Below are 26911 nucleotides of genomic sequence, written 5' to 3' on the forward strand. Positions count from 1 at the left end.
AATAAAATACATTTAATATAATACTATAGAGTCCTAGATGATAGCATAGTACTCTTAAGCTATTTTCACTGAGCTGAGAAAATGTCCTTTTAAAAGATAATTCAGTACATTTGTGTCATCACAATAAAAAAACCCCCAAAATCCATAAATGGTATTTATTCACCTTCTGCACCTTCAGTTCTTGCTAATTCTTTACAATGTTAAAGGGAAAAAAAACTTAATTCACTATAAAATAGGAAGTCATACTACTGTTTAAAATAAAATGTGGTAATTTTAAAGGATATTATGGGTTGACTGTAGGATACCCAAAAAGGAATGAAGTGTTCAGGCTTTCATATATAACACGCAAGTAATACATGCAGGCACACTGGAAGCTCTGGGTATGTAAAGTTCTTGTAATCAATATGTTTGCAAGGTCAGAGATGTATAATACATCTCAAAAATGAGATTTCCGTACAGAATTAAAAGTCAGGAGTCAGATAACGTAACCACTAAATAGCCAGGTCTAAAATGTCATTATCTATTACAGATGCAAGTCCAGGTTAGCAGCAATTCTAGTATTTGTCTTCTATAGAGCTGTCTGCTTCTTAACTTTTTTTTTTGTAGCATTTTTTGTTGAAGGGAGAGGCATCCTTTCCCATGTCACTTGTACTTATTTTTGAGGTTCTTGGATTGTTTTAAAATGAACTATAACTGCACCTTCAAGCTTGGGCTGTAATGTAGAAATCCTGAATTTGTTACTCATGATCCAGTTCTGACCTCATACTTGTTTCTAATTGTCAATGATATGCAGGTAACCAAGGTACATTAGGTCAACAAATGCTATAATATTTCCAGTAGTCTCCAGTAAGCCCAAGAAGAAGGTATGAATTTTGTTAGATGTGTTATCTCATTAGTTGTGAAAGTAGAGGAGGTCCAGAACTTGCAGATCCCTAATTTTTTACACATCCTTAAAACTTAGCTTTCAGCACAAAAAATATGCAGAAGGATTTAGTTGTCTTTAAATAAAATGATCATGAAATTCTCATCTTTCAAGGGAGAGTTCATCATTCTAAATGTTTTTCTGATTTGTATTTGTATCGTACTTTAATCTTAAAAAGTTTGAGGGCACCAAGCAAAAATGGTCACAGGGTCTTCTGTACCACACCCCTGAAGAGGATTACAAACTAAAGTGGAACTGAATCTTCCAGATTAATTAGTTTAAAACACCTGTTTAATAAATTATTTAAGTTTGCTCTAATCTGAGTGATTTGGGTTTACTCTTCCTTCAGGCATGCAGGCTACTACAGCTTGTCTGTCACACTGTTTCTTATTATGGCCTTTCTCTGTTTGCTGGAAACATTCTTCCTTCATCCACATAAAACAGATGGATGGGAGCATGGTTTTTCTGCACGTCAGCACTGTTAAAGCTAGAGTTGGGATTGAATTAATACCTTTCCTATGCCTGCATTTCATTTAGGAGCATTTTCTGAGCATTGTTCATGAGTGGGACCACTTCTGTGGATTTTCTTTTCTAACATACATGCTTCACAGGTAGAGCAAACGGGGGTTCAAGGAACCCATCTGCAGTGCAGTCCTTCTGTGGTAGAACTGGTTGCTTGTGGGCCATTCTGCTTTGCTGCTGCTTAGAAACATAGTGAAGTGGGAGCATTTTTGGTCTGCATTTGCAACATGAATATACCCCTGCTTGATGTATTTGGGGGGATGCTCTGAAGCTCGCTGAAAAGGGATATTTTTAATACACAATCTAATTTTTAGCTTTAGTTTCCTGAACTGTCTGGAATTGTTTTAGTATGCTGAGAGTATCCTTCTGTATTGCTTGTGTCCTTAGTTTAACTACGTGATCATAAGTTGGCTTAAATAACAAGGGATTCCATGCCTTTCTCTCCTTGCTTGTACTGTTTTTGGGTAATGGCTGATTTCTGTTTTGGGACCTTAAACAGTGAAATCGGGCACTGGTGATTTCTGACAGATGATGTGGACTTGTGCCTAAACCTCCCAACACACTTCCTTATCTTTGTGTCGTATCAAAGAGAAGCTTGTCCAAGTTATGTAGTGCATTTTAGTATTAAAAATTACTTTCAGCTCAGTTGAGGAAAATAATCAACCCATTCTTTCTCAGACGCAATCTGCCTGTAATACCAGGATCTGTGCAGTCCACATACTTGAACCAGTGCTTGCCATCTCCTTTGTATTTTCCCCTCAGAAAATACATTCCAGAAGCTTTGAGGAGATTCATGTATGGGTAGCCTGTGATTGTTATCTTGAGTTTTATAATCACTCTGAACTCTTAATTTTTGTCCTTGATTGAAATGTATCTCAGGCATGATTTTTTATATAAGGTTGTCTTATAAATAATTCCCAATAAATCCATTGGGAAAATCGTGGTGCTTGCTAGTTTTTAGTTCACCTTTGTGGCATTATATGTTTGTCATAAACCTCACAGAGACACTACCAAATCATGTATACTGTGTTTAAGGAAATACCAAAATAAGTTTTATAATAAAATGTCAAGTGAATCATTTCCTTTCTGTATGCTGTGCACAATAAATGAGAATAGTATATGCAACCTGAATATGAAGAACCATGGTTTATGGGATATATACATTTCTACTTGAAAATTTTTGAACCCTATCAGAGATAAATGAAGCAGGGCTTCCTACACAAGAGGATGAAAAGCCGGTTTCTTGCACTGGAAGGTAGTCATTTTAGGAAAGCTTTTCAGAAAGTCTAGTAGCCATTGAAGTAAGAGGATTAACATCTTGTGACAGATGGCTATAGTTTTAATTGTCATAGGTTATAGTGGTCATTATTCTTTGCATTTAAACCATATAAGAAGAATTAACTGAGTGGCCCCGCTTAACTGTCAATGGGGTTCTCCTAGCTCTTTGCATTTTAAGTGAGATTAATAAATGAAAACATGTTGTAGAGGCAGGGTGTATTTTATTGAAAGATTCATGAAGTTTCAATGACATTGTTAAGGTATTTAATTAGTCTCATGAAAAAAAGTAGAGTGACCCTTTTAGAGAAGCTGATAAGTCATATAATAGCTGTTAGATCCTCTTTATTCCTTGCTTTATAAGATTAACTTTGTGCTAAGCAATTTATGCTAAGTTTTCCCTTTTATTGGTAACCAAAGTTATCTGTGCTTCATGAATAGATTATTGCAGATAACATCATGTAATTAACAAGAGATGCAGAAAAGTAAAAGTACAATTTGTGTAAGAATTGTATGAGAGAGAATGTTAATTTCTTAACTGGGAAGGATATTTAAAGGGATAAAAGGAAGGCAAAATAGTGCAGTTCTTTGAAAGGATTAAAGAAACCTTATCTTGTGTTCTCTCAGAAGGTGGGATTGCCTGAGTGTGTGAAAGTCATGTTCAATGAGCTATTCACAACTCCTAATGAATTGTAGACACAAGTTTGCATCACTTTTTTTTCTTCCCCCCCCCCCCCCCCCCCCGCCCCCAAGTGATTGATAAGGTGTAAGTTATGCCTTAGGTATACTGAATAATGGAAGTTAGTAAAAGGGAAAATTGTACAACCTGCAGGCATGCAGAATTGTATGAAAATGTCAATCTGAGGTGCTCTAAGTTAGTGTGTGTGGGAGGAAGACTGGGTGCATCTTTTTTTCTTTGTCAGAGTAAACTTCACAAAATTAAAGATTTAAGAAAATAAAATACCTGTTCAGTAGCACTTCACTGTGCCATTATCTTGTCCTTTGAAGTATTTCTAAAATGTCTGTGATTGTGGTCTCTGGCAATTCACACAGAACCCTATTTCCAATGTGATTTCCTTCTAGACCTCCCTTCCCGTATTCAAAAAGAAACGGTATGTAAGAATTTTCAAAGTAAAATTACAGGAGGATAAATTAAATGACAGAGTGCAACATACTTCTTAAAAACAGGAAAAAGCACAGTGCAAAAGTTACTTTCGTTGGTAATTTAAGAAAAATCTTGATGTTCAGTACTGTGCTTTCAGTGTTTATGCATTGACGTGTTCTGGTTTCCACAGGTGAGAAGCTGAATAGCTACAGCTGTGTCCCCTTGCAGCCCATAAAGCGTTGCTGGGAGGCTGTTCAAGAGCCTTCCAGCTTTCCAAACCAGTTTCTCTCTCAGGTCTTTGAAATACTTGTTAACGCGAGGGCTGCGGGTGGTGGGTTCGAAGGAACCACAGTGCCGAAGTGGTCGCAGTTTTGTGAAGGGGTACGTGTCTGTAGGTTAAGAACTTCAAGGCCAGACTGTGCCATGAGGGTTATGTCTGGTTTAGGTCTGCTGCTTTTCCTGATTTCATGCTCTTTGTGGAACTAGTTTTAAATCTAGCTAAAACTTCAATTTTTAGGAGTATTTTCTTGCAATTTAGTCCACTTCTAAGTAATCAATCTGATAATGATACTAAATAATCACTATTGCTGATACTAAATCAACAATAGTGATACTATATAATTCAATAACGATGAGAAGGGGACTCCTCCAAAAAGTGCCGTACATGTGCTCTGCTGGGTCTTTCACACATGGACATCTGATAACTCAGTCTTTGTAACTATTCCTGTATGAATGTAAACCAGGCTTGTGGGATCTCGCTGGAAAGGGACATAAATATTCTGTCCTTTCCCTCGCAGCATCGGTTGGCCCCATGTTGAACTGAAATGTAGAACCTTGCAACCTTGGCAGATCATAAGAATTTTTAATTCTTTCTTTTGTTAGGTTGAAACCTGTTAACTTCAAAATGGGTATTTCGAAGATTGTGAGATTTATTAAGTAGGGAAGATTCTTAAAAGGTTTAATAATGGTGAAGTAATAGTTAAAATTATTTTTTTGTAGGGAGTTTTATTTGATGTGTGTAGTGAATAGTTGGTTGTAATTTGAAACTGTCCGGATAGCAAAACCATGAAAAATGGGAGTAACTACTGTGCATATAAAGATTTATTATGCATCTATGTTACAGTATGCTTATTTTATCAAAAATTGACCATTATAAAAACTGGCTTTTGCACCTGCTCTTCATTAATTTTTGAAGCTAAATAGCTCTGCGTGATCTTTTCTACAAAATACCACAGGGCACTTGGGGGTTATTAGCAGCAAATACTTGGTGAATATAGTTTTTAACGCTAATAGTAAAATAATCCTCTCCTAGGATTACAGTTGAACTACTGTTAAGCAAAAAAATCCCAAACAAACCAAAACCCACCCTCAAAACCTGTTAAGTAATGGAGAAAGTTGTAGTATTAGTGTATTCCTGTTAAATTGGAAAAAAAAAAAGGTATTTCAAAAGAACAAACAGGCACCTCATAACTTAGAAACATACCCACTATAGTTCACATATATTCTTTAAAAAAAAACTCATTTGTGTCTGGAAGTAGTAGCTCTGGTTGAACCTTAGAGTTTTTCACATGTAGTGTGTGAAATTAATCACACAATCAAATTCCTGTTCGAAATGTCCCGAAAGCTTTTTCAGAAAAAAACCTTTTCAGCTTTTCAGAAGAGATGCTTTTGCAGCATCTCAGCAATGTAAAAACTGGAAATACAAGCTTCTCCCTATGCATGTTTCTGTAATTTAGGGCAGAATTTTATTTCACACTTTGGGGATAGTAGAAGCAAAACTGGTTTAGGAAAGAAGTAGAGGTCAGTCTTTTTCACAGATGTTAGAAGGAAGAGAATCAAATTAATTTCTTCTTTTTTAGAAGCAAATATTGGTAATTCATTTTTCAGCAAATAACAAAAGTCTTTGCAATTAATTTTGCATGATTGGCCTTTGGTTATCAGCCAAGAAATGTGATCAGTCATATTTTAGTAGTTCTTCAAAATGTCATGTACATAAAGTTAAAATCTGTTCAATGATCAAATAAGTAGGCATTTCTTAGTGATACGCAGTTGTCTGTATAGCATGCAGCTTTACTGTGGTGTGATTTACATCAGCCGTACTTCTGTAGTTTTGCCATCTTCGGAAGTTTTAGGCTTCAAAAAACCCAGCCCTGTGTGTGGAGTGAGTGCTCTGGCAGAAAGGTTGTTGTTTTCAGCACTAATGAATCCTGACAGTGAGGGACAACTCATGTTTGTTGCAGGGTACGAAAAGTATCTTCATGTTACTTTTAAATGCGAAATGGAGGAGAAGGGTTGGCTTCAGGATTGGGAAATATTTTTATCTTTAAAAACTTATCAGCCTTAAAGTTTAACTGGAATCTTACTTTAAAAGTAAGTGGGAAAACCCCAGAATTTCTTAACTGTGAGGGATGGAAAAAAGAGAGGCCGATAGGAAGAATTCCGAACCTCAAATACTTCTTTCTTGCTCTCATTTTGTTGGACTGTTTTGGAGTTATTTTGACCCAAACTAGTGTTGTGGAATATAATTGCGTGAAATGTAGTACTAATAAAACTAGAGCAAAAAAATATTTTCTCAATGTATCTTGGTGGGCATTTTGGATTTTTGGATACCAGCTTATGGATAACAGTTGGGTAACTGTTAGTTTATTCTTAAAATTTGTGAAAGTATTTAGAGGAGAGTAAATAATTGCTTCTTAAATTAAGCTGGATGGACACCTTTGCTACTGAAGGGAGCTTGAAATCAGTATTGCTTATATTTTTAACAGTAAAATATTTTGCTGGTTATTGGTTTGTGTAATTTTTTTGTAAATAAACTAACCTTATTTTTTAAAAGTGTGACCTTTCTTAAGTCTAAAATAACTATGTATTACTCAGTTCTAAAATCTAACTAAAGCTTATTTTGTAAGGGGTTAAAGCTTCCTTATGATGGGAAACATAAAGCTGTTTTCAGCGTGTATAATACTACCAGATACCTGTGGCTTGAACCAAGATGTGCTGGTTGACTACCTCATTTTGAATAATTTTTGTTGAAATTTTCCAAATGCTTTCATTCCAGGATTGAAACGGTGGAAAAATATTATTATGCCCGAGGGAATTATTTAGAAATGTTTTAGCATTGCTCAGTTTTTCAAGGAGTAAAATTGCATTTGGCTGTACTGAGGATGTTTCTGTTCATAAGAGCTGTGTGAAATTCAGCAGGACTTTCCATGCATTTGCGATTCAGGGCTGCTTTGAGATGAGGTAGATCTGGGTATAATAACGAGGGTATGGATTGGCAGGAGAGGGAAAACCGATATGAAGTAGTATTTATTTTAAATAAGAGCAGATGATCTCTTTCAGCCTGTACTCTCATTTACTTCTCCTTCCCTGGCAGGAAAAAGAGGGGAAATTGTGAGGACTGAGTGTACAGGCAAGAAATGCAGGGTCTGCTTGGGTGGACCACCAGCTTGGAGTTAGGGAGCTGGGAAGCTGGATCCACACTGGGATTAGGAGCCAGCGGGCAGAGTGAAAGACATGATGGGAATGAGAGAATCAATGGATCTGAAAAGCAAGCAGGACCAGGAGAACAGTAAGTCTAAATGGACAAAGAATTAATATTGGGGAAGGTGCTTGAGACTAGGTTACAAATTTGGTCATAGAAGTGGAGATGCCTGTATTTTGTAGCCCAGCAACTAAAACTGAAGCTTGGCAATGAGGGGAGAGACTGGTGAGGATCTGTTACCTCAGCCAGGGCAGAATATATTGACTTTGAAAGAAGCAAATAGATGAGACTATGGTCACTGCAGTGCCATTTGGTGCTTGGAAACAAGCCCAGCTAGATCATTACTGCTGCCAGTTCTTCAGCCTGGGTGGCAAATCTGTGATACTTATGCTTTATTAGGCCAGGTTTCAGTAAGTTTCCACATAATTTGGTTTTTGCTGGCTATTTGAGAAATAACTAAGGTATATATGTAGGCATGTATTGTGTCTAGAGAAAAATACAGGGAGAATTCCAGAGCTTCCCAGTCAAGCTCTTTGAAAATAGGAAGAAGGTTGTCTGTCAAGACTGCTTTCTCTCCCCAGTGCGCTCATGTGACTACGTGCTGTAAATAAGATACAAGATAAAAACCACCTTCTGTGAAACTGCCCTGATGAACTGGTTTCTCCCCTGCCTCTGTTGCAATGACCATATGCATTACCTGGTGATCAACTAATAACTAAATAGCTAAATATCAGTTGGTTTGCTGGGCGCCGCCCCCGAGGTGGTGTTCCCTAGGATGGCTGTAGGAGCACTGCTTGGAGAAATAGGCTTTTCTCACCGAGGCTTCCAAACGGAGGGAATGCATTTAACCTTAGTTTGAAAGTACCTCTGGCAGCTCCCACATGCGGTGATGGTAGAGGTGTGTTTTGGGAGCGAAGGGTCAGGATGCTCAAGGTTTATGTTCAGTTGCTCTTCTGGCAGGCAGCCAGCGCTGTCCAGCTCAACAAAAGGGAAGGGCAATGCAGTTGAATAGCCTTGTTCAGCCAAAACTGAATGGATTTTGATGGGATAAATAAATGTCACTTTCTCCATCCCAAATAGCTCCCTCTTCCTCCAGCTGTGGCTGTTTGCAGACAGCCTGTGAAATTCATAGAATCACTCACTTAGGTTGGAAAGAACCTTTAAGATCACTGAGTCCAACTATTTCATTTAGCACGGCCAAGTCCACCACTAAACCATGTCCTTAACTGCCACGTTGTCCTGGTTTTGGCTGGGATAGAATTAATTTTCTTCCTTGTAGCTGGTACGTGCCGTGTTTCAGATTTGGTGTGAGAATAATGCTGATAACACACTGATGGTTTAATTGTTGCTCAGTAGTGCTTATTATAAATCAAGGACTTTTAAAGTTTCCCATACCCAGTGAGCAGGGGCACAAGAAGCCAGGAGGGAGCAGAGCCAGGACACCTGACTTGAACTAGCCGAAGGGATATTCCACACCACAGTGTGTCATGCTCAGTGTATAAACTGGGGGGGAGATGGCTGGGGGCTGCTGATCACTGCTCAGGGGCAGGCTGGGCATCGGTCAGCGAGTGGTGAGCAATTGTATTGTATGTCACTTGGTTTGGTTTTTGTTCCCTTGGGTTTTATTCCTCCCTCTGCACTTCATTACAGTTATTGTTGTTGTTGTTATTAATTATTAAATGTTTCTTATCTCAGCCAGTGGATTTTACCTTTTCATGGTTTTCCTCCCCTTCTCATGGTGGGGGGCTGGAGTGAGCAGGTGGCTGCATGGTACTTAGTTGCTGGCTGGGGTTAAAATGACACACATCTACAGGTCTTTTTAAATACCTCCTGGGATGGCAACTCCAACACTTCCCTGGGCAGCCTGTTTCAATGCTTGACAATCCGTTCAGTGAAGTTTTTCCTTATATCCAAACTACACCTCCCCTGGTGCAGCTTGAGACCATTTCCTTTTGGCCTGTCACCTGTTACTTGGTGTTAGTTTCTTTGGAGGTGGCAAGAATATTTTGTGTTGGTAACTGTTCACTTGCAGAAGCATAGTAGTTCCTCCTACAAACAGTATGCCTGTTATGAGGACTATCATGCTTGAGTGTAGTAGTGTATTTCCACTAAATGAATTACCCACAGACTGACTGACTAGAAGCACTGGCAATGGGATATAGACCCTTTAGTCTCTAGGAATGGTAAAGTATTTAGCAGTTGATGGCTGTAAAATGACTTAAAATAAGTAATCAGAGCCTGGCTTTAAAATAAGAGGTTTTAGTATCTTGCATGTCCTTGTTTTGGTTTGCAAGAAGGCCACAGATTCGATGATGCCTGTGATCCTCAGTGCTTCTCATCTCCTTGTTTGGGCCTTGACAATCCCAGTTGTATCGTGCTGGTAGAAGGGTGTGAAGGAGCTTTGTCTTGTGCTGCTTCAGTAGTGAGTAGACTTCTGTTTCCAAGGCAAATACCCATTTTTGCTGTGTGAGAAATTCTTTTCCTAAAATGCTAGAATTTTTGCAGTACTAATAGGATAGCGTGAGACTGTCTGTACTGTTCTTGGAGAGAGCAGCTCAAAAGAGAAATGACAAGCCACTGCAACTTAGTGGTTTGGTCCTTTGCTGATGACCATACTTCAGTCTAGCAGAGCATGTTTGGCCTGAAATCTGTTTTAGAAAGCTTGTCTTCAGCAATGGCAAGTTTTAAGCTTTAAGGTGAGCATCAAATGTAGATGATACACAGAACAGATGTCATCACTGATTTCAGAATCCATATAAAGAGGAAAACTTCAGGATGCTCACAGATCACTTTCATTACTTGATTTTATTTTTTTTTTGATCACATAAGGAAACATAAAGAAACGCTTGTGAATATAATGAATTTATGTGAAACAGAGCTTCTGTTTATCAGAGGTTGCCAACATATTCTGTTAACTTTTGATATAAAAGAAAAATTGATAGTGTGAATTACTCAAGTCTGTCTTCTGCAAAGTTCTGCTTTTGGATTAACATCCTGCTTTCTCTGATACATGCTCTCTCTGTAGGCTTGCTACATTAAAAAAAAAAAACCCAACAACTAACTGCAGGAAAGATAATTTTGCATTCTTTCTTACAATGCTTTGGATGCTAAGCTGTGAATAGATAGAAGTGTTACTCTCCTGCCACTGCTTTTTGAAAGATGTTTTCTTTAATTTTCTGAATGCCATAAATTGTTCTCCCCACCCCAACGCTACCCCCCCCCTTTTTTTTTTTTTAAAGTAGAGCTGCTTCACTTCTGTAGCTTACATTGTACTAAATTCATGATGAATAATAGCATGGTTTAAGAAGATAAATGTCAGAAGTGTCTTCTGAAGTAGACATTCAGATTTTTTGGATTAATGGGAAGGAAGGTCAATAATTGCATGGATTTCAATAAGCTTGAGAAGAAATGGCATTCCTGTGGTGCTAGTGATTATTAAAACATTGTGAATTCATTTCAAGATACTGTACTCGGGTTTAATATATCTTCCATTGTGAAAGAATGACTCAGTAAGGGTTGCCAATTTGTGCAGATCCTAGGAGGTAATTTATAAAGCAACTGTACTTTTAAGAGGGAAAAAATTTACAGCAGACAGTAAATAAATTCCTGAATGGTAGTCTTAATCTTATTTCTGCCTTACTAAATAGGGCCCTCCAGACTTTCAGCAGCATACACCTGGACCCGTTCCTACCAACTTCTCCCAAGCCCCAAGGCTGCCAATCCAGGACCAGTGGAGAGGGCCACCACCCCCGCCACCACCACTCCCTCCTCCACCTCCTCAGGAAAGGGATCCTTTCTTCATAGCAGGTAAGAATTTTCATTGCTATTAACTTAAAAAAAAAACCCACTTCTTGTAAAGTGGCTATGCAGCGTAAGTGTGTATCATATAACGTGGAGTGTTTGGAAGAACCTGAAGGCTGGAAGACCCTGTTTGATGTAGCCAGACTGTACATGGCAAAATTTCTGGTGGTCTGGTATATTTGTACTTTTTTGATGTAATTGGATGTCTCCATCTGTAACTACCATCAATCTGGATATTTATACAGATACACAATAAAACTTAATACTGAAGTGATTGTTGCAATAAAGTTATAGTTTGTTACATTTTAGATAACTAGTAGTCTCCATATGCTTTGATTTCCACTAGTAGCTCTTTAAACCACCTAGATTTTGTGTGTACTGTAGGAAATCAGTTAAGGTTAGCTAAAATGATACAGCATAGCAAACAGAATAGATACTAAATGCATATATATAGATGTGTGTATATACCCTATATATGTAATATGCACATAGATAATGTATGTGTTGTAAACATGCTACACAAAATACGTAAAAAATTTTTTTTAAAGTCTGGTTTTAAATATCTGGTCAGCAAGTGGTATCAATGTTTTATGAGTTCTTGTGTTTAAACTATAATCCCTGGAATCCTTCACTGACTTCACTAAAGTAGAACTTCTAAAAGGCATTGCTAATTCCAGGAAAGTACCAGTTGTGCTGGTCTTTCAGGCATCAATTCCTTTTATACACAAGTGGCGGAAGCCAGAGAAACATAGCCTTGAGGGTTAGCTCTTAAAATTAAAGCATCCCATGCAATTTTGCTTTCTACAAATTTCAGGTTACTTTTCCAAATCAAAGTAGAGCTTTGTGTTTTGAAAATGTGTTTGTGTCCCAGGGAGGTTGTCATGTAATCACTTACCTGATTCCCACAGATCCAAGGTTTCCAAGTCATCACTTGTTTGAGCAGCGAAGCCCCCCGCCACCACCACCTCCCCCGCTTCTTAATAGCGCACATCCTGTCCCTACCCAAAATCCGATGCCCTTCAGCCAGCCCGGGCCAGCGTTTAACCAGCAGGGACAGCAGCCCGTGTTTCCCAGAGAGCGGCCGGTGCGGCCAAACATGCAGCCTCAAGGTCCTGTGGGGATTCTCCACTTCAACCAGCCAGGTTCAGCAAACCCTCGGCCCTTCATCCCTCCACGGCAGCAGTTCCTGCAGGCTCCAGGACAGCCCTTCCTCGCCGCGCACACGCAGCCCAGCATGCAGGTACGGGACTGCAGCAGCCAGGGGCCAGCAAAGAATGTGTGAAGTGGCCCAGGGCTGCCTCGTAGGTTTATAGGAGTGAGTTACTTGAGATTACAGCTAGGAGGCAGGCGGACCCGTAACGCTTTGTATTGCCGTGCCCGGAAAGGGATTCATTTTGTCGCCAGTTGCCAGCGCTAAGGCAGCTGTGACAGCCAGCCTGCAGCCCGGCCCGGCTGCTCCAGGTGCTTTAGCCCCGCAGCGCAGGGAGGGCGGCCCCGGCGGCGCGGCAGCGCCCTCTGCCGCTCGGCCGCGCAGCCCGCCGGCAGGGGGGAGGCTGAGTCGCTGCTTGAAGTGGGTAAATCTTCTGGAGGTGTGTGGAGTGAGGTGGAGGACCCTGCATGTTCGCTGGGCTTTGTGCAGGATCTGTTTGTGGTGTCTGTGCTTTGAACGTGGGAAAACCCTGAAGTCTGGTGATGCTGGGGAAGTAAAACAACCCAAACAGGCAAAAAACCATTGTAAAAGTCATTAGAAAAGGGTGCAGAGTGCAGGAACACTTGGATTTGTCTTTTTCCACTTCAGCTGTTCACTTAAGCGGGTTTAAGTGTAGAATTGCCTTGCACAGCTTCTGTTATACGGATTGCTTTAGCCCAATCCATACCTGCTTATGAATGTTTTGAGGACTTGGGAGGCTGGAGCTACTTTTCGGGAGTTTATTACCTTGAAACTAAAAGCAAATAACCTTTTTCTTCATGCAAAGGGTCCCTTGCATCCTCCATTACAGCCTCAGCCACAACCTCAGCCTCAGCAGCACCATCACCAGCAGCAGCAGCAACACCATCACCAGCAGCAACAGCAGCAACACCATCATCATCTCCAAGGGCCACCGCAGCCCTTGATGCCCATGAACCAGCCACAGTTCAGGCCTCATATGCAGGCCACGCAGCAGCAGCCAAATAACAACAGGATGCAGTGTCAGCCGCGACAGGGTCCAATGAAGCCAAGGCATGTAAGTACTACATACATCAGTGCTGCCTTGCTTAGTTCTGCATCGGTAACAGGCATGTAAGCACAGGTTTCAAAACTCACTAGTGCAGTTTTTCAGTCCCATTTATTCCCTTCCTGCTCTGTCCCTTTCTTTCACCATTTCTTGCTCCTTTTCTTCCTTGATCATTTTATAACCTACATCCACAAATAGCATGTGTATCTTTCCCTTTTGGATTTTTTCCTCCAGTCTTCAGTGTTTTTCGTGATCTGGATCCAATAAGAGATGATGCAGTTGCTCAAGAACTAGCGATAAAGGGTTTATTAGAGGATAGGTTGGCTTAATAAGACTTTAAAACTGCTGGTAGCCCGTGATTGTGTGGGAGCCCAGTTTTCTGACGCGGCCTTTCAATTTGAAGGCCTTTCTTGTACCACTGCTAATAATAAGCATAATGCTAATAAGAATTCTGATTCAGATAGTACCACTCATGTCTTGTGTGCTTGCTGATGTGCAACATGTTCTGTTGCTCATTGGGGTAGCACAACAGTCTGTAGCAGTGCTCAAAACAATATAACTGTAGTTCTGAATAATTGCTTTGATTAGGAAAGTAAATCACACAGTGAAGCCAATTTCTAAGAAATATCTTAAGCAAGTGAGACTCAGTTTTGCTTTTAATTTAAAAAATATGAAACCATTGTTAAAACGTTCTTATTTCTTCTCACACTGAAAATACTGTGCCTCTTTGAAAAGCTGTTTTTTTCCCAAACGTAACTAAGTAATGAAAATGTGAAACAGGAAACACTTTGGTTTGTAGTGGAAGTCTGCAGGTTTTTTTTGCTTTCTGCTTTTCAGAGTACGCCATCACAAAATATTGTCAAGCGTCCAAATCAGCAGCTACAGTCAGCTGCTCCAAGAAATAGCAACTTGCGTGAGTTGCCGATAGCACCATCACATGCTCTGGAAATGAGCAACAACAGGCGAACCTCAACCCCAGCTGCTCAGGTCAAACCCATTGCCAGCACGATGTCAGCCAACAAGTCTGTAGCTGGTGTTGGAAACTCACAGGGAAGGCCTGAGATGAAAGCTAAAGCAATCACACCAGTGGGCCAAGCAAAATCGGAAGTAAAATCTGAACCAGAGGTAAGGCTTTTATTTTGAATGATGGAACAAAACCAAACCACAACAAACTCCCACCTGTTTAAAAAACTTCTAGTCTGACTTGTGAACTGTAAGCACACTTAATGTATTATTCACCCAATATTTTTAGTGCGTCTAGAGGCCTCCTTCTGAGTTGCACTTTCTCTTTAATGTGATAGCAAAACCAGTTTCCATTGTCAAAATAAAAAGACGTCTGGAAGGGTGACAAGGCTGTGGTGACTCTGTTTTGCAGGAGGAGGAGTCATTTGTACTATGAAAAAGCAGAGGTTGAGTAAAGGTCATCAATGGTACAAACCTCTGGAATACTGGTTGTGTCCATTTTTATCTTACAGGATAATGATCCCTTTTGTTTTTTTCAGGTAATCACATCCTTTTAAGTCAGAAAGCCTCTTCTCTTCCATTTCAATTTCCTATGGCTCAAAAATTACCCCACAAAACCCCAAACAATAAGTCTATTTGGAGCGCTGTCTTCCTCATGCTGTTTTCCTTTAGGCTGTTCAGTTTCCTCTATGGTCTTGAGCACTCATGCAGGAGGTTGCAGATCGTAGTTCATAGAGCTTCTTGCTCTTGAAGAAGAAAATCTCTTACGAACCCTTTTGGCATGAGGGAAAATAGGAGATGCTCTTTAAGTTTTTTCCATTTTGGAGAAAATGATGCTGTTTGCTCTGCTAGTACCCTTCACAATCAAAAAATGAGATGCCAGTTTGGGGCTCCATTGGATTGGGCAATGTGAACGGATGACTGTTACCCTCCATAGATTCTCCTGGAAGCTGGAGAAGACTGTCCCATGAGCACTGCTCATTTGAGAGGGTGGGTAGGATTGCACTGATGCTGCTTGCTGTTAATCCTGAACATCAGGAGGTACTAGAGGAACATGACGGCTAAATGCAGCCTGTATAATTTCTGAGTTATTCTGTCAGGTTATTCCGAGCAGAGCTGTAAATCTTTGTATTTAACCGTGAATCTTGTCTCATGGACCAGGTTTTCTTCAACAACTGTTGGAAGCTCTAATTATGATAATACTGTCTTCCCTTTAAGCTGCTCATGAGGAGCTTTTCATCTTATTCTTGAATTAGGGGTGGTCATAACTAATTTTCACAAATGAGGCACAAAAGAAACCCATAGCTGGCAGTGGTTTGACCTCCTGTGCACTTGCTTTTCAATTTAAATACTAAAAAAAATAATAAAAAAATTCCCTTATTTCAGCTTTTAATTTTGATCTTCTTTGAAAAAATGACTTAAGTAATCCCCTTCCCTTCAATTCAGTCTCTTGGAATAATCTAAGTCACAGAAAATGCAATGCCTTTTAGAGAATCCTGTCTTTCAGGTCGTTAGTAAGGTAAGTTTTGAAGCAACTCAGCTACAGGCCTCTTCATCCAAAACATCTTAAAATTCTTCCATAGTGTAGTCATATGAAAATTAAGGCATTAGTTCCAAAATATCTCTGGAAGTGTTAAGAAAGAAGAATAAGTATTTTTTTTTTCCACTCCTCTTAATCAAATGATTTTTTAAAAAAAAAAAACAAACACCCCCCAGCGCCCCACCCCCCCACCCAGAAAAGAAACCAACTCAACCTCCCTCCCAACCCCCCACAATCATCTTATTCTCTCAAGAATAACATTTCAAGTTACTAGACTTACCCTAACAAGCCCGTAATTAGAAGACTTAACTAATCTTACGTATGTGAATTCTTGGTGTTTTACAAATACAGCTTTCTCTATTTCTTTGTCAAAGCTATCTTTGAAAACAGTTTGATAACTGTTTTATGTAAGTTTTTGCAAAACAGGATAAACAAAAAATGGTGTCTCATAGTGTTTCCTGTTATTAACTAATAGTAAGCCTTTGTAGAGACACTTGGCAATTACTACAAAAGTGTATGAAGGTGTGTGTGACAGAACCTTTCTCCTTCCAAAGCAGACTTGAAGTAGAGCCTTGTGCTGCAAACAGTATTGTAGCAGTTGTCCCTTTTCTGCTGTGCCACTGCAGTAGTCTTGTTCACTGGCACCATTTATTGTCACCTCTACAAAGAGTATTGCTGCACTAGCAATATTCATGCCCAAGCATTTAATCATTGTTGTGATGCAGATTACATTTCTCACCTTAGCCAGATTGTAGTGCTTTGTAATGTTATTTTTGTGTGTTTTTCTTGTAATCGGCTAACTTCATCCTGTTCTTTTGCTTTCTGTGAAGATGAGAAAGAGTTAAGTTCTGTCATCTTTTCTAGCTGTATTGCTCATAACTGAATTGGGCAGGTTATTTTGCAAGTGTCTTCAACTGGAAAATTACGGAGACTTTCCTTTGCATCCTTCTTACTGAAGAGTCAGCAGCCATATTTATAAATGCCCTATCATTCAGGAAGCCCCTCAAAAAATGGCAATATTGGCTATTAAAGGCTTTGCTCACCTTCAAAATAGATATTTGATAGGTTTGCAACCTGAGTGACTAGAAGATTAAAAACTAGTTCTGCTTTACTAATGGTATGCTTGTGTTCCTATTCCTGTGAGGCTGCAAAATACTGACTTTAAATGTTGTTGTTTGTTTGGGATAGCTGTTACTCTCCAAGTTTTGAACTTGGGTATCCTCAATCTGAAAAATCATTTTGTCAATACGATTGGAACGTTTGGGTGATGAATGTGGGTGTAATTCTGCTTGTTAGGTCAGTTTAGGATAAGAGGAATTAAGGTAATATTAAGCATTTTTGAGTTTAAAGAAGGGGGAGAATGTAGAAAGGTGATGTAAATCTCTTCAGAAGAAGTATGTGTTGGAGGTCAGAGCAGGAGAAAAAATAGTAGAGCACTGCATAGTCATAGGTGTACTGACATTACTACCTATATTGCAGTTAATGTCCCTGATACACTGAAAGAAAACCTTCACATTCCATTCTTCCAAATCCAGTAAATACTGAAGTTGGGTTGTTGGATTTTGTTGCAGTCCTTTTTTAACAAGGGTCTCAATATGGAAAATAGTTGCTGTATAAAATTATTAGACCAAATTACCTGAAAAATTGTATGTATCTAAATCTGAGCTTTCTCCAGATTAAATAGGCTTGATTTCCAGATTTTTATAATGATTCCTCCTGCCTTGTGCTTAGAAGATTGTTTTTATTACGGTCTTTTTCTGGTTGGAAGATCACAAGAGGGCAGTGTGCTTCTCAGAGTAACTTGTAACCTTGTTTGTAATTCCCTTCCTATTCAAGATGCACAGCACCCGTATATTGTACGGTAACTCACACTTTCCCAGGGTTCAGGAACTGATGTTCCCAGCAGTATGAAATGTGTGATGTGTATGTAACTGCCTTCATTTAAGATATTTTGTGGTTTTCAACGCAAGCAGCCAAATGATGCAGTTTGGATCTGGCCTTACCTTTTGTGAAGACTCATCATGAATTTTTGGACAAATTATTCTAGCCTATCTTTTTCTAATGTTACAACTGAAAAAAAAATAATCTGTACAGCAGATTTATCTTTGTGTTTATGTCACAGATCAAACCATTTTTATTGGTCTGTCCTTGCACCCGTTCTAGTGAGGGACACGAGTGAGCCTGGCTGCATGATTCTTTTTTTGTTCTTTGTTAGCAAACCAGAACACTTACAGTATCTGGTTCTTAGGACTCTGCCTTTAGTTCTGTTAACTAATAATAAAGCCTGCACATGTGAAAATGTGTGGGTTGTTTGTGGTGGTTTGTTTTTTTTAATTCACTGTACGAAAAGCAAGCTACTGATACTAGGACTTAAATTTCAGTAGAAAGTTTAATCCCATTTTAGAGCATGTCTTTGCAGTCTTAGCAGTGCCGTTCTAAGTTCTGGGGAGTGATGTCGAACTGCTGCTTCTCTGACTGTTGCTCTTCAGCTAGACTCAGAAAAGCAGCCTGTAACATTTTCTTTTGGCACTTTACAGCAAAGCTGCTTTGGACCTTAAGGCTAAAGAGGAACCTGTAGCTAAGGCTTAGTCTTCCTTTCAAAACATAGTGAAATACCTTGTGTTCAAGAACTGTTCAAAGATGGATGAGAATCTTCACTTAAAAAAAAAAAAAGAAAGAAAAAAACCCAAACCAGAACAAACCCAAAACTCAACAAAAAAGACCCCACCTCTACAAAACCATAGGAACTGGTTTACGTCTCTGGCCTGTTGTACTCTAGCATCCTGTGAAAGGAAGAGCCTTATACAATATACCATGTCTTCATGTTACGGAATTTTCTACAGAAAAAAGTGTGAAGCAATAGTTTATCTAAGAAAAAGGCTGCTCTTTAGTTTTTCTGCTTTTTCACCTACAGATAATACTGCTTTTGGCAGCAAACTTCCAAACACAAGCTGTAAACTTTATGACAACTTCGAAGGATGTCTGCTTTCTCCCAGTTGCTTTTTTGGGCAAAATGCGTGCTGCTTTTTTTTTTTTTTTTTTTTTTTTTTTTTTTTTTTTTAAGCAGTTGTTGGAGAAACCTGTACTGGGCTGATTAAACTAATGGGATGGAAATCATTAGCAGTAGGCATTGTGTGCTGTCTCCATCTTGACCTGATGTATGGTCTTGTCTGTTGTGCATGATGAAGCTCCTTATTACATAGTATGGATCATTTTTATATACTGTAGGTCATGTATATATATATATATATATATGTTATAGACACCCCCTCACACACACTCTACAGTATGGTGTACATATCAAGTGCTCTTAAAGCTGAGCAGCAGAGAATGTAACTGCCCCTGTTTTCATCCTAGTAAGGAGTTTGCTGCCATTCTGTATCTGTACTGTGGGGTCATTGCACAACTAATTTCAGTTAAACCTGACTCCTAATGCAAATATTTTGTTAATCATCACAGAGCCTTTATATTATTTGGTCTTCCTGTAGCTGCAGAGGTGTTTTATGGAGAACTTAGTAGTAGTAGCAACTTGTTTATGAAGATGAAGGATTTAGGTCTGCCTATAGCCCATTAACAGACTGAGCTGCAGTTGTCATAATCTCAGAGCTGTTGGCCTTTTATTTCGAAGCTTACCCTTTAAGAAAAGGGATTGACTTTATAGGATCACTACTGATTTCTGAAGTATTGACTTGATCATTGCATCAGGATCTGCATAACAGCACATCCTTCTCCTGTCTGGATTTATCTTTGTTTTCTCATCCTATGAAAATTATATTGAAGGGTCTTATCCTTTTACTGTGTTTCATAAGGGTTACATTCTTCTTTTTTTGTTTGTTTTTACTACAATCCAGCATCTCCAGTTTTCAATATAATGTGAAATATTTGAATTTCCTCCTGTGGAAGTACGTTGATGTTACCATCTATTGAGAAAGACCTGTAATCTTAATTGTTGCAGTGATTAGTCATCAATTACCACCATTTTAGTCTGAAAAGTATAGAGGAAGATCAGAACCTTTTAGTATATGAAGCTTTTTCATAAAAAGGACAGTGTTGGACCTTATCCCTGAACTGGAGCCCATCAAAATAAATTAATACAATTTTTAAAAATCCAGTTTTGTTGAAGTCTTATTTTAGCCATTGTTTAGGCTGGGCTTCTACTGTGAGAGACGCAAGTTTTTTTTAGTAACTGTGGGAATAGCCCTATCAGTACATGCTCACAGAAGAAACAGTTGAATCAGAAGGAAACAAGCTTTCAGAATTTGTGCATCTGAATTCTGTGAGTACAGATATGAATCTACTGGGCTTTTATCTGTGAACCAACTTTATGGTTGAATCTGTTCTATGCTTTTTTTTTTTTTTGCCTTGGGTTGGGGAGGATTCTGAGGTGTAGCAGGAATAGAAACACTTGAATTAAAAAAAAAAAAAGCAACCATAAAACCAACAACAAAAATGTTGCACATTTGGTTTGTGTATGTGCAAAAAATGGCATTTGTGTTTGCAAGAGTTTGCTCCCAGCTGCTGCAAGGTAAGTAACTGTGCATCATGTATTCCCAGTTTTTGAGAACTATTTTACCATTCTTTATGATGTAATTTACCAACATGCAAAGTATTGTTACTTTGACAGCCTGCTTTTGTTAGGGGTGATTAATATATTTTGAGTAGAATGTTGTGCTCGTTACCATTTGTACACAGTCTCTACAGGTTGCTAACTTAATATTTGAAATGGTTGAAAAGAGAAAAATAATATAGTGAAAAGTTATGCTTTGTAATTTCAGAAAACACATCTGAATGTAATGCAAGAACAATTTGATTTCTTCTCCAGGATGATGAGAATCTGCATTTCCTTGACTCTTGTCTATTTTTATACAGCTTTTCATAAGAACCCATTCTGCCAAAGTTGAAGAATCTTTAGAAAGGTTATTTGATGGTGTGTAATACTTTCAGAAGGGCCCAGGGCTGGAATATTAAAGGCATTCTCTATATACCATTAATATTCCAACACTGCATTTGACAACATTTTGATTCTGAAGAGAGTGCATGAGTTCAAGGTCAGAGAGATTGACTTGTGCTGTTCATTATAACCAATTATTGTGTGACAAATGAGTTTGAGATCAGGCTGAAAATTCTGTGAGAAAAATCAATAGTTCTAATCAGGGCCTTTCAGGTCATTTACCACCCTACCTTTTGTTACTTTGTCAGAAAAAAGCAAGATAAAACCTGTGTGACAGTGGGTTGCCTCCATATTGTTACCTTCCATTTGAAACATATTTTGATATCTTGAATTATATTAATAGTTTAATTGGTTTTAGAAACTTCTAAATGAGTTCCAATTTGTAAAATTGCTTTTTTTAATTTTTAGTATTCTGATCAGATTTCACAACTGGTATTAAAGCTTTTCTGTCTAGGAAGTGGTATATCTTAAGTCCTAAACCAGATAGGAGCTGTTTGTCTGTAATGAATAGCAAATAAACCTTACCAGCAGATCTGCTCCACTAATAGCCTTAGTTTGGTATCAGGGATAATTTAAAAAGCTTTTCAGAGAGTTATAGCTTCACAACATCTGAAACAACAATTTAGTGTTGTTTTGACCAAGCTGGGTAGTTGTTGAGAATTCTATAAATTCATTTGTGTTTTCCTTTGTAGTATCCAGATGAAGATGAAGAAACTAGATTGTATCGTTTGAAGATAGAAGAGCAGAAGCGCCTAAGAGAAGAAATTCTGAAACAAAAGGAGCTGAGACGGCAGCAGCAGGCTGGTGCTAGAAAGAGAGAACTGCTCGAAAGACTTGCGCAGCAGCAGCAGCAGCAACCTTCTACGCAACAGTCCTACATGCAGCAGGAGGATGACTCCTCTGACTTTCCTGCCAACGGCAGCCCTTACATACCCCACTCCGGCTTACAAACCAGGCAAAATGTGAAAAACCGACTCCTTGTTAAAAAGCAAGATACAGTAGTTCCAAATTTCCAACCCAAACCCACAGATTTCCCACAGGTTGGGGCAAACGTGCAGTATCAAGGACAGCAGATGAAGCCAGTGAAGCAGCTGAGGCAGACTAGAACAGTCCCTCCGAGTCAGCCTCAGGCTCCGCAGAAAGTATTGCAGACAAAACCTGCTGCAGCGTCGCTGCCCATGACACAGACTGCTCGAGTGGCTTCGGTACAAGCAAGGCCCCAGGAACTGAAACCTGGCGTGAAAAGGACTGTCATGCAGCGGACAAACAGTGGTAGTGGAGATGGGCCCCATGTCGGCAGCAAAGTCAGGGTGATTAAGTTGTCAGGAGGGGTAAGTTTCCAAGGCTCATCTCATGTGTGTGTGTTGTCATGGTTTGGTTTTGTGTGTTTCATTCTGTGTAATCCCAAAATAAAAAATGGGCTGGAGCTGATGAGGGAAGCAGCAGGTTTAGCAGACCTAATAGTCCATATTTTATATTTTCAGACCTGTAAGTTATTAGCGGTTATTCAGGAGTTAATATTTCCTGTAATGCTTTACTGCCAGGCAGCTATCACTGAAACCACTTTGAAATAATACTCCTTTCTTTGAAGTCATAACTCGGGTCTGAAAGACTCCTCAACTGAGCTCCCTTTGCTTAAGGTTGGTAGGTCTGATAACTGGTCAGAGAAGAGGATTTGGCTGGCTGTTTTCAAGGTTCGGTTAAGAGCTATGTTTTGCTTATTTGGTAGTTGAAGCCACCTGATCCAGTTTTTCCAGTGCTGGTGTTGGTGTGGTTTCCTTACTCAAGGGAAGTTTGCTTTTATTTTCTTGGGAAGTGTGTTGTGAAACTGATTTAAGCAGTATATTGGAGAGGGATGTTTTCTGTTAGAGGCTGGGTTTAAAATGTTACCATGTCACTTCTGCATCTAAATGAGATTTCCTTATCTTTTGATAAGGGGTCTATTATTTGCAGCGTGTCCCCTGAGCACTGATGTTGTAGAGGACTCACAATGCTGGTCTTGATGGCAGTGTGCATATTTAAGATCTGGGGCTTTGGTTAGAAAGTATCTCAAGCAAATTTCTTGTGTCTTAATGAAAAGACAAGTTAATTTGTTAGGGCTCTAAAGAAACCAAGATGAGGGGGCATAGCAAGGTTGTGTTATCAGTGTAAAGTCTGTCCTCGGGTTTGTGCAGAGGAGGAAAGAAGGATGTGATGTGGTTTAAAGATGTGCTACATTGGAGGTACGTTTTTTTGGAAGAATGCTTCTCAAATTATTTGGAGCATTAATTAGGGAAACTTGCAGAACTTCTGTAATCTGTAACGAAGTGAACAGGGACTGAACAAGGCCTTGGAGGCTAGGTTTTACTCCATAGAAGGGGGGGGGGAAGTTGAAATGCTAAAATCTTAACTACTTTTTATAAATGTTTTTCTGCAGCTCATAAAACTTAAATACACTGAAAATTGTGAACTGCATAATGACTGTGTGGTCTTTCAAAATATTAACGTAAAGGGCTGCTTTGACTACATAGGGCTGACAACAACCTGACCTGGAGGATTGCTAATTCCTCAGACATGGTAACTTAAATACAGAAGAAAATACAGGAAGCTGAAAGAAATGGGTTCTGTTGGGATGAAAATATTTGTATATAAGTATGTCTGCAGGAATCCCAGTGGCCTGCAAGAGGTATGACAGGTTTGTTATTCATGAATAATTGAATAAAGCAGTCATGCACAGCTTCTTTTATTATGTGGTGAAACAAAACAATGCAAGTCACCACTGTGTACAGCTCTTCATAACAAACAGCTATCAGTGCCCACAGTAGCATTCACAATGGAATAGTTTTTATTGTAATGCTCTATTTCAGAAAACCATAAATGATTTGTTTCAGATAAGTCTCATGGTAAGCAAGAGCAATTAGCTTCATTAAATGCATGTGTAACCCCTCTTCCATTGTATGCAGAAGCAGATTTGCTGTGTCCTTAACTTTCAGATACTGAGGTTTTAGCAAGGTAAAGCAGGTTCTTTACATGTAGCCTTTGTTATTTTTTTTTTTCATATTGCCATAGACGTTGTAAGTTTTCCTTCCAGCTATAGAAGAAAAAAGTGAGCATTGCAATTAGCTGTTTAACACTAGTCAAGAAATTTTTGATCAGCCAGTGACAAAGCTGGATCTATGACTGTTTCTTTGACCACACGAAAAAAAAAATTGAGTGAAAGGGGGGCCAATCTTGTCTGTTTTGACAGGATTTTAAAGAATTAAAAGCTGTTTGGACTCTGAATACTCTAAAGATCACAGATCGCATCTAGTTTCCACTTCTAGTATTTAGTCCTGCCACATGCTTCAGCTATTTTTGCAACTTTTGCCTCAATACTAAATATAAGGCAACCAAGTCTCATTTTTCCTAGCCATTTTCCTTAATAGTGCTTCCTCTAATTCCCTGCCTTTTTCCAAAGGGATGGCTGGTATCTCTTATCTGTATGCACTGACTTGATCCTGCAGTTAAGCAGCCCTGCCATTTCTCTCAGTCTAATCACTTGCACCCTTTTTCCTTCCTAGAGCTTTTTTTGTGCAGAGATGTTTTGAATACCCATGTATGAGTGAGGTGGCTTGTGATTAGGCAGAATGCAGGTTCCTTTGCTGAAGCCGTCTTGCTTCATGTTGGTAAAGGCTTGGGAAGTCCCTTGTCTCTCAGCCTGCCAGCTGTGGTACAGCGTGATAGTAGAGCTGTTGGTTGAGGCAGTTGATGAAGCTAGAACCTGTCCTAACTCTGTCTAGACCACATTGACCAAAACCAGGAGTTGGTAGCAAGGACTGTTAGATATTTAGTAGGACCATCCGTAGAACCAGGATTAGATGGTGATGTGTTGCTAGTGATGTTTTTTGTTTTAACACTTAAGATGTGCTTTGTGTATTGGTGAGATTGAAGAAATACTGTTAGAAGAGAATGGCTTCTTCTCCTGAGAGCAGTAGCTTTCCCAGGCTAAGCTGCTGACTATTTATTTGTGTTGCTGTGCACTGCCGTACTACTGAGAATCTCTGACCTCTGGGTAGTAGTAGTATCCATTGTTACTTAAGGAGATAAAATGGCCTTTCATCAGTTTCCACAAAACTCTCTTTTGCGAGGATTTTGTTTTTGAAGTATTTTTATGGAATTGTAAGAATTACGAATTAAATTCCAGTACATATTTTGTCTAGTTTGCCTAATGCCTAAGATGCCTTAATTTATGGCTTCTGATACTTAAAGAGGAGGGAAGTAGAAAGTGATTCAGCAATTCCTGTGTGTCGGACTAAGTCTGCCTATGACACATTAGGTACTGTCATTAATTATTTTATCTGTTGAGGCTTTTTTTAAACAAACCCCACCCCATGTCTGGCGCGCGCCCCCCCCCCCCCCCCCCCCCCCATCCCTTTCTAATACTCCTGTAATTTATGCAGGAATGGCAGTAACAATGAATAGTTTTCCATTTTAATTACTCCTTTAAATATCATGTTCCTGCAAAACAGGGCAGTGTTTAACAAATGAACTTCAATTTTTGTTTTTATGTTGGTTTTAGTTGTTGGTTGTTTTTTTCATGGAGACCCAAATATCTTTTGATGGATCCAATGTGTTTTATGGTTTGTGACATGTCTTCAGAGTTGTCCTTTCCAGATAATTTGCCAAGTATTCATATTAGTATATTTTACTAAGAAAACATCAGAGATTTGCCTGACTTGGTGAGGAGCCTGAAGTCAATCCTGAAGATACTCGTAAGAATAAACCCGATGAGATTGTAAAATATAGGGAAGAAGCACCCTAATATATCCCTTAAAAATATGATCATAAAATTATAGAAAATAGGAGTGAAAGGACTGTAGAAATAATTTATTCTGTCCTGAAGGGTGGATGAACTCATAGAATTCCTGACAGATTTGTCTACCCTTCTTCTGAGATCCTATTATTGGAGATTTCTTTGGCCATCTGTTTTAGTGTCTAACATGTACGTTTAGGAGAATTTTCCTAGTGACTAAACCACATTTCCTTGCTGCAATTTTTAATCTATGACTATTTGTATTATACTTTGAGAGGTGGAAAAATTTATATCCTACTTTGTGGCTGTCTTGCTTTTTTAAAGGTCTCTTAACTGTTTGAGTGCTAATGTCCTTCACTCCCTCCTAATGGGGCATGTTTTGTAACACCTTCTAACACCTGTTTGTGGTGGTCGTCTTTGGACTCTCTGTGATCAGTCTGTCCATAAATAGTTCTAGTAGCAAGTGCAATTGAATTTCTTAAGTCAACATACTAGAAGTGGTTTTAGTCCTGGAAGAACAGGTTTGTACCAGCTACAACCTTACATATCTTTTAAGATCGTATGAAATATGTGCTGAACGTGTTTTACATTTAGTTGGGGGTTCTGTGGGAATTGGTAGTATCTTAAAATTTCTGTATCATTCAGTCATCTTATATTGTTGGGTGATTTCTCTCTAGCCAGAAAACAGCCTGCCATGCTCAAAGAGATGTGTGTCTGTCCCAACAGCCTGAAAATGCTCGTTCTTACGCTGCACCAAGAACACACCAATCTTTGTCTCTGTGGAAAGCTGCACAAGGAGCTCTTTTCATAAATACATTATATATATGTATACAAATACATAAAAATCTCAGTGTTCCCTGTTGCATTAGAAGCAGTATCTTATTAGCAATCATGATTCCTGAAACTGAAATGTTTCATCTGAAAAGCTTGAAGAAAGACCTGGCAAGTTCCTCTGTTTGAAAAACCTGTCACAGAGAATGTCCTTGCATTGTAAAAAGAGAATTGGAATGGAAGATAGGCGATTTTATTCGTATTTAGAGTAACCGAGAAGTGTAAGAGATTAATATGGAGTTCTAAATATGGAAAGATACTGATTGAGATGATTCTTGTTTGATAATGTAAGGTTGATGACCTTATCAACCAACTTCGCTTAATGTTTGTACTTGTTTCTACTTGCATGTGTATGTTCAAGTTTAATTAAAAATATTTGACTTGAAAGATCTATAGCGCCTTTCATCTAACTATGTCAGCAGTTACAAACACTAAGATTTTTGGCATTTGCCTGACAAGTTCTTGAGGGAGCCCTTTACCCAGCTCTGCAATGCTACCAGCTGTGAGAAACAACGCAGGAGCTCTTGCCATGT

The 26911-nt window shown here is 39.0% G+C and overlaps 1 protein-coding gene across 5 annotated transcripts in view; it reads left to right on the forward strand.

Annotated features, from left to right (window-relative positions):
* The window catches only part of RBM33 (RNA binding motif protein 33), a 105724-nt gene that overhangs the window by 49117 nt on the left and 29696 nt on the right, over positions 1-26911 (forward strand). For 4 of the 5 annotated variants that reach the window (XM_037385906.1, XM_037385907.1, XM_037385909.1 and 1 more), the window contains exons 11-15: positions 10953-11112; positions 12015-12346; positions 13083-13331; positions 14160-14447; positions 21469-22107. In XM_037385906.1, coding sequence (XP_037241803.1) covers positions 10953-11112; positions 12015-12346; positions 13083-13331; positions 14160-14447; positions 21469-22107 — 1668 coding nt within the window. Of the gene's footprint in view, positions 1-10952; positions 11113-12014; positions 12347-13082; positions 13332-14159; positions 14448-21468; positions 22108-26224; positions 26770-26911 lie in introns of those variants that run through there. The other variant, XM_037385910.1, reaches the window with a different exon arrangement.

This window comes from Falco rusticolus, chromosome 4, assembly GCF_015220075.1.
Source record: "Falco rusticolus isolate bFalRus1 chromosome 4, bFalRus1.pri, whole genome shotgun sequence".
NCBI lineage: Eukaryota > Metazoa > Chordata > Aves > Falconiformes > Falconidae > Falco > Falco rusticolus.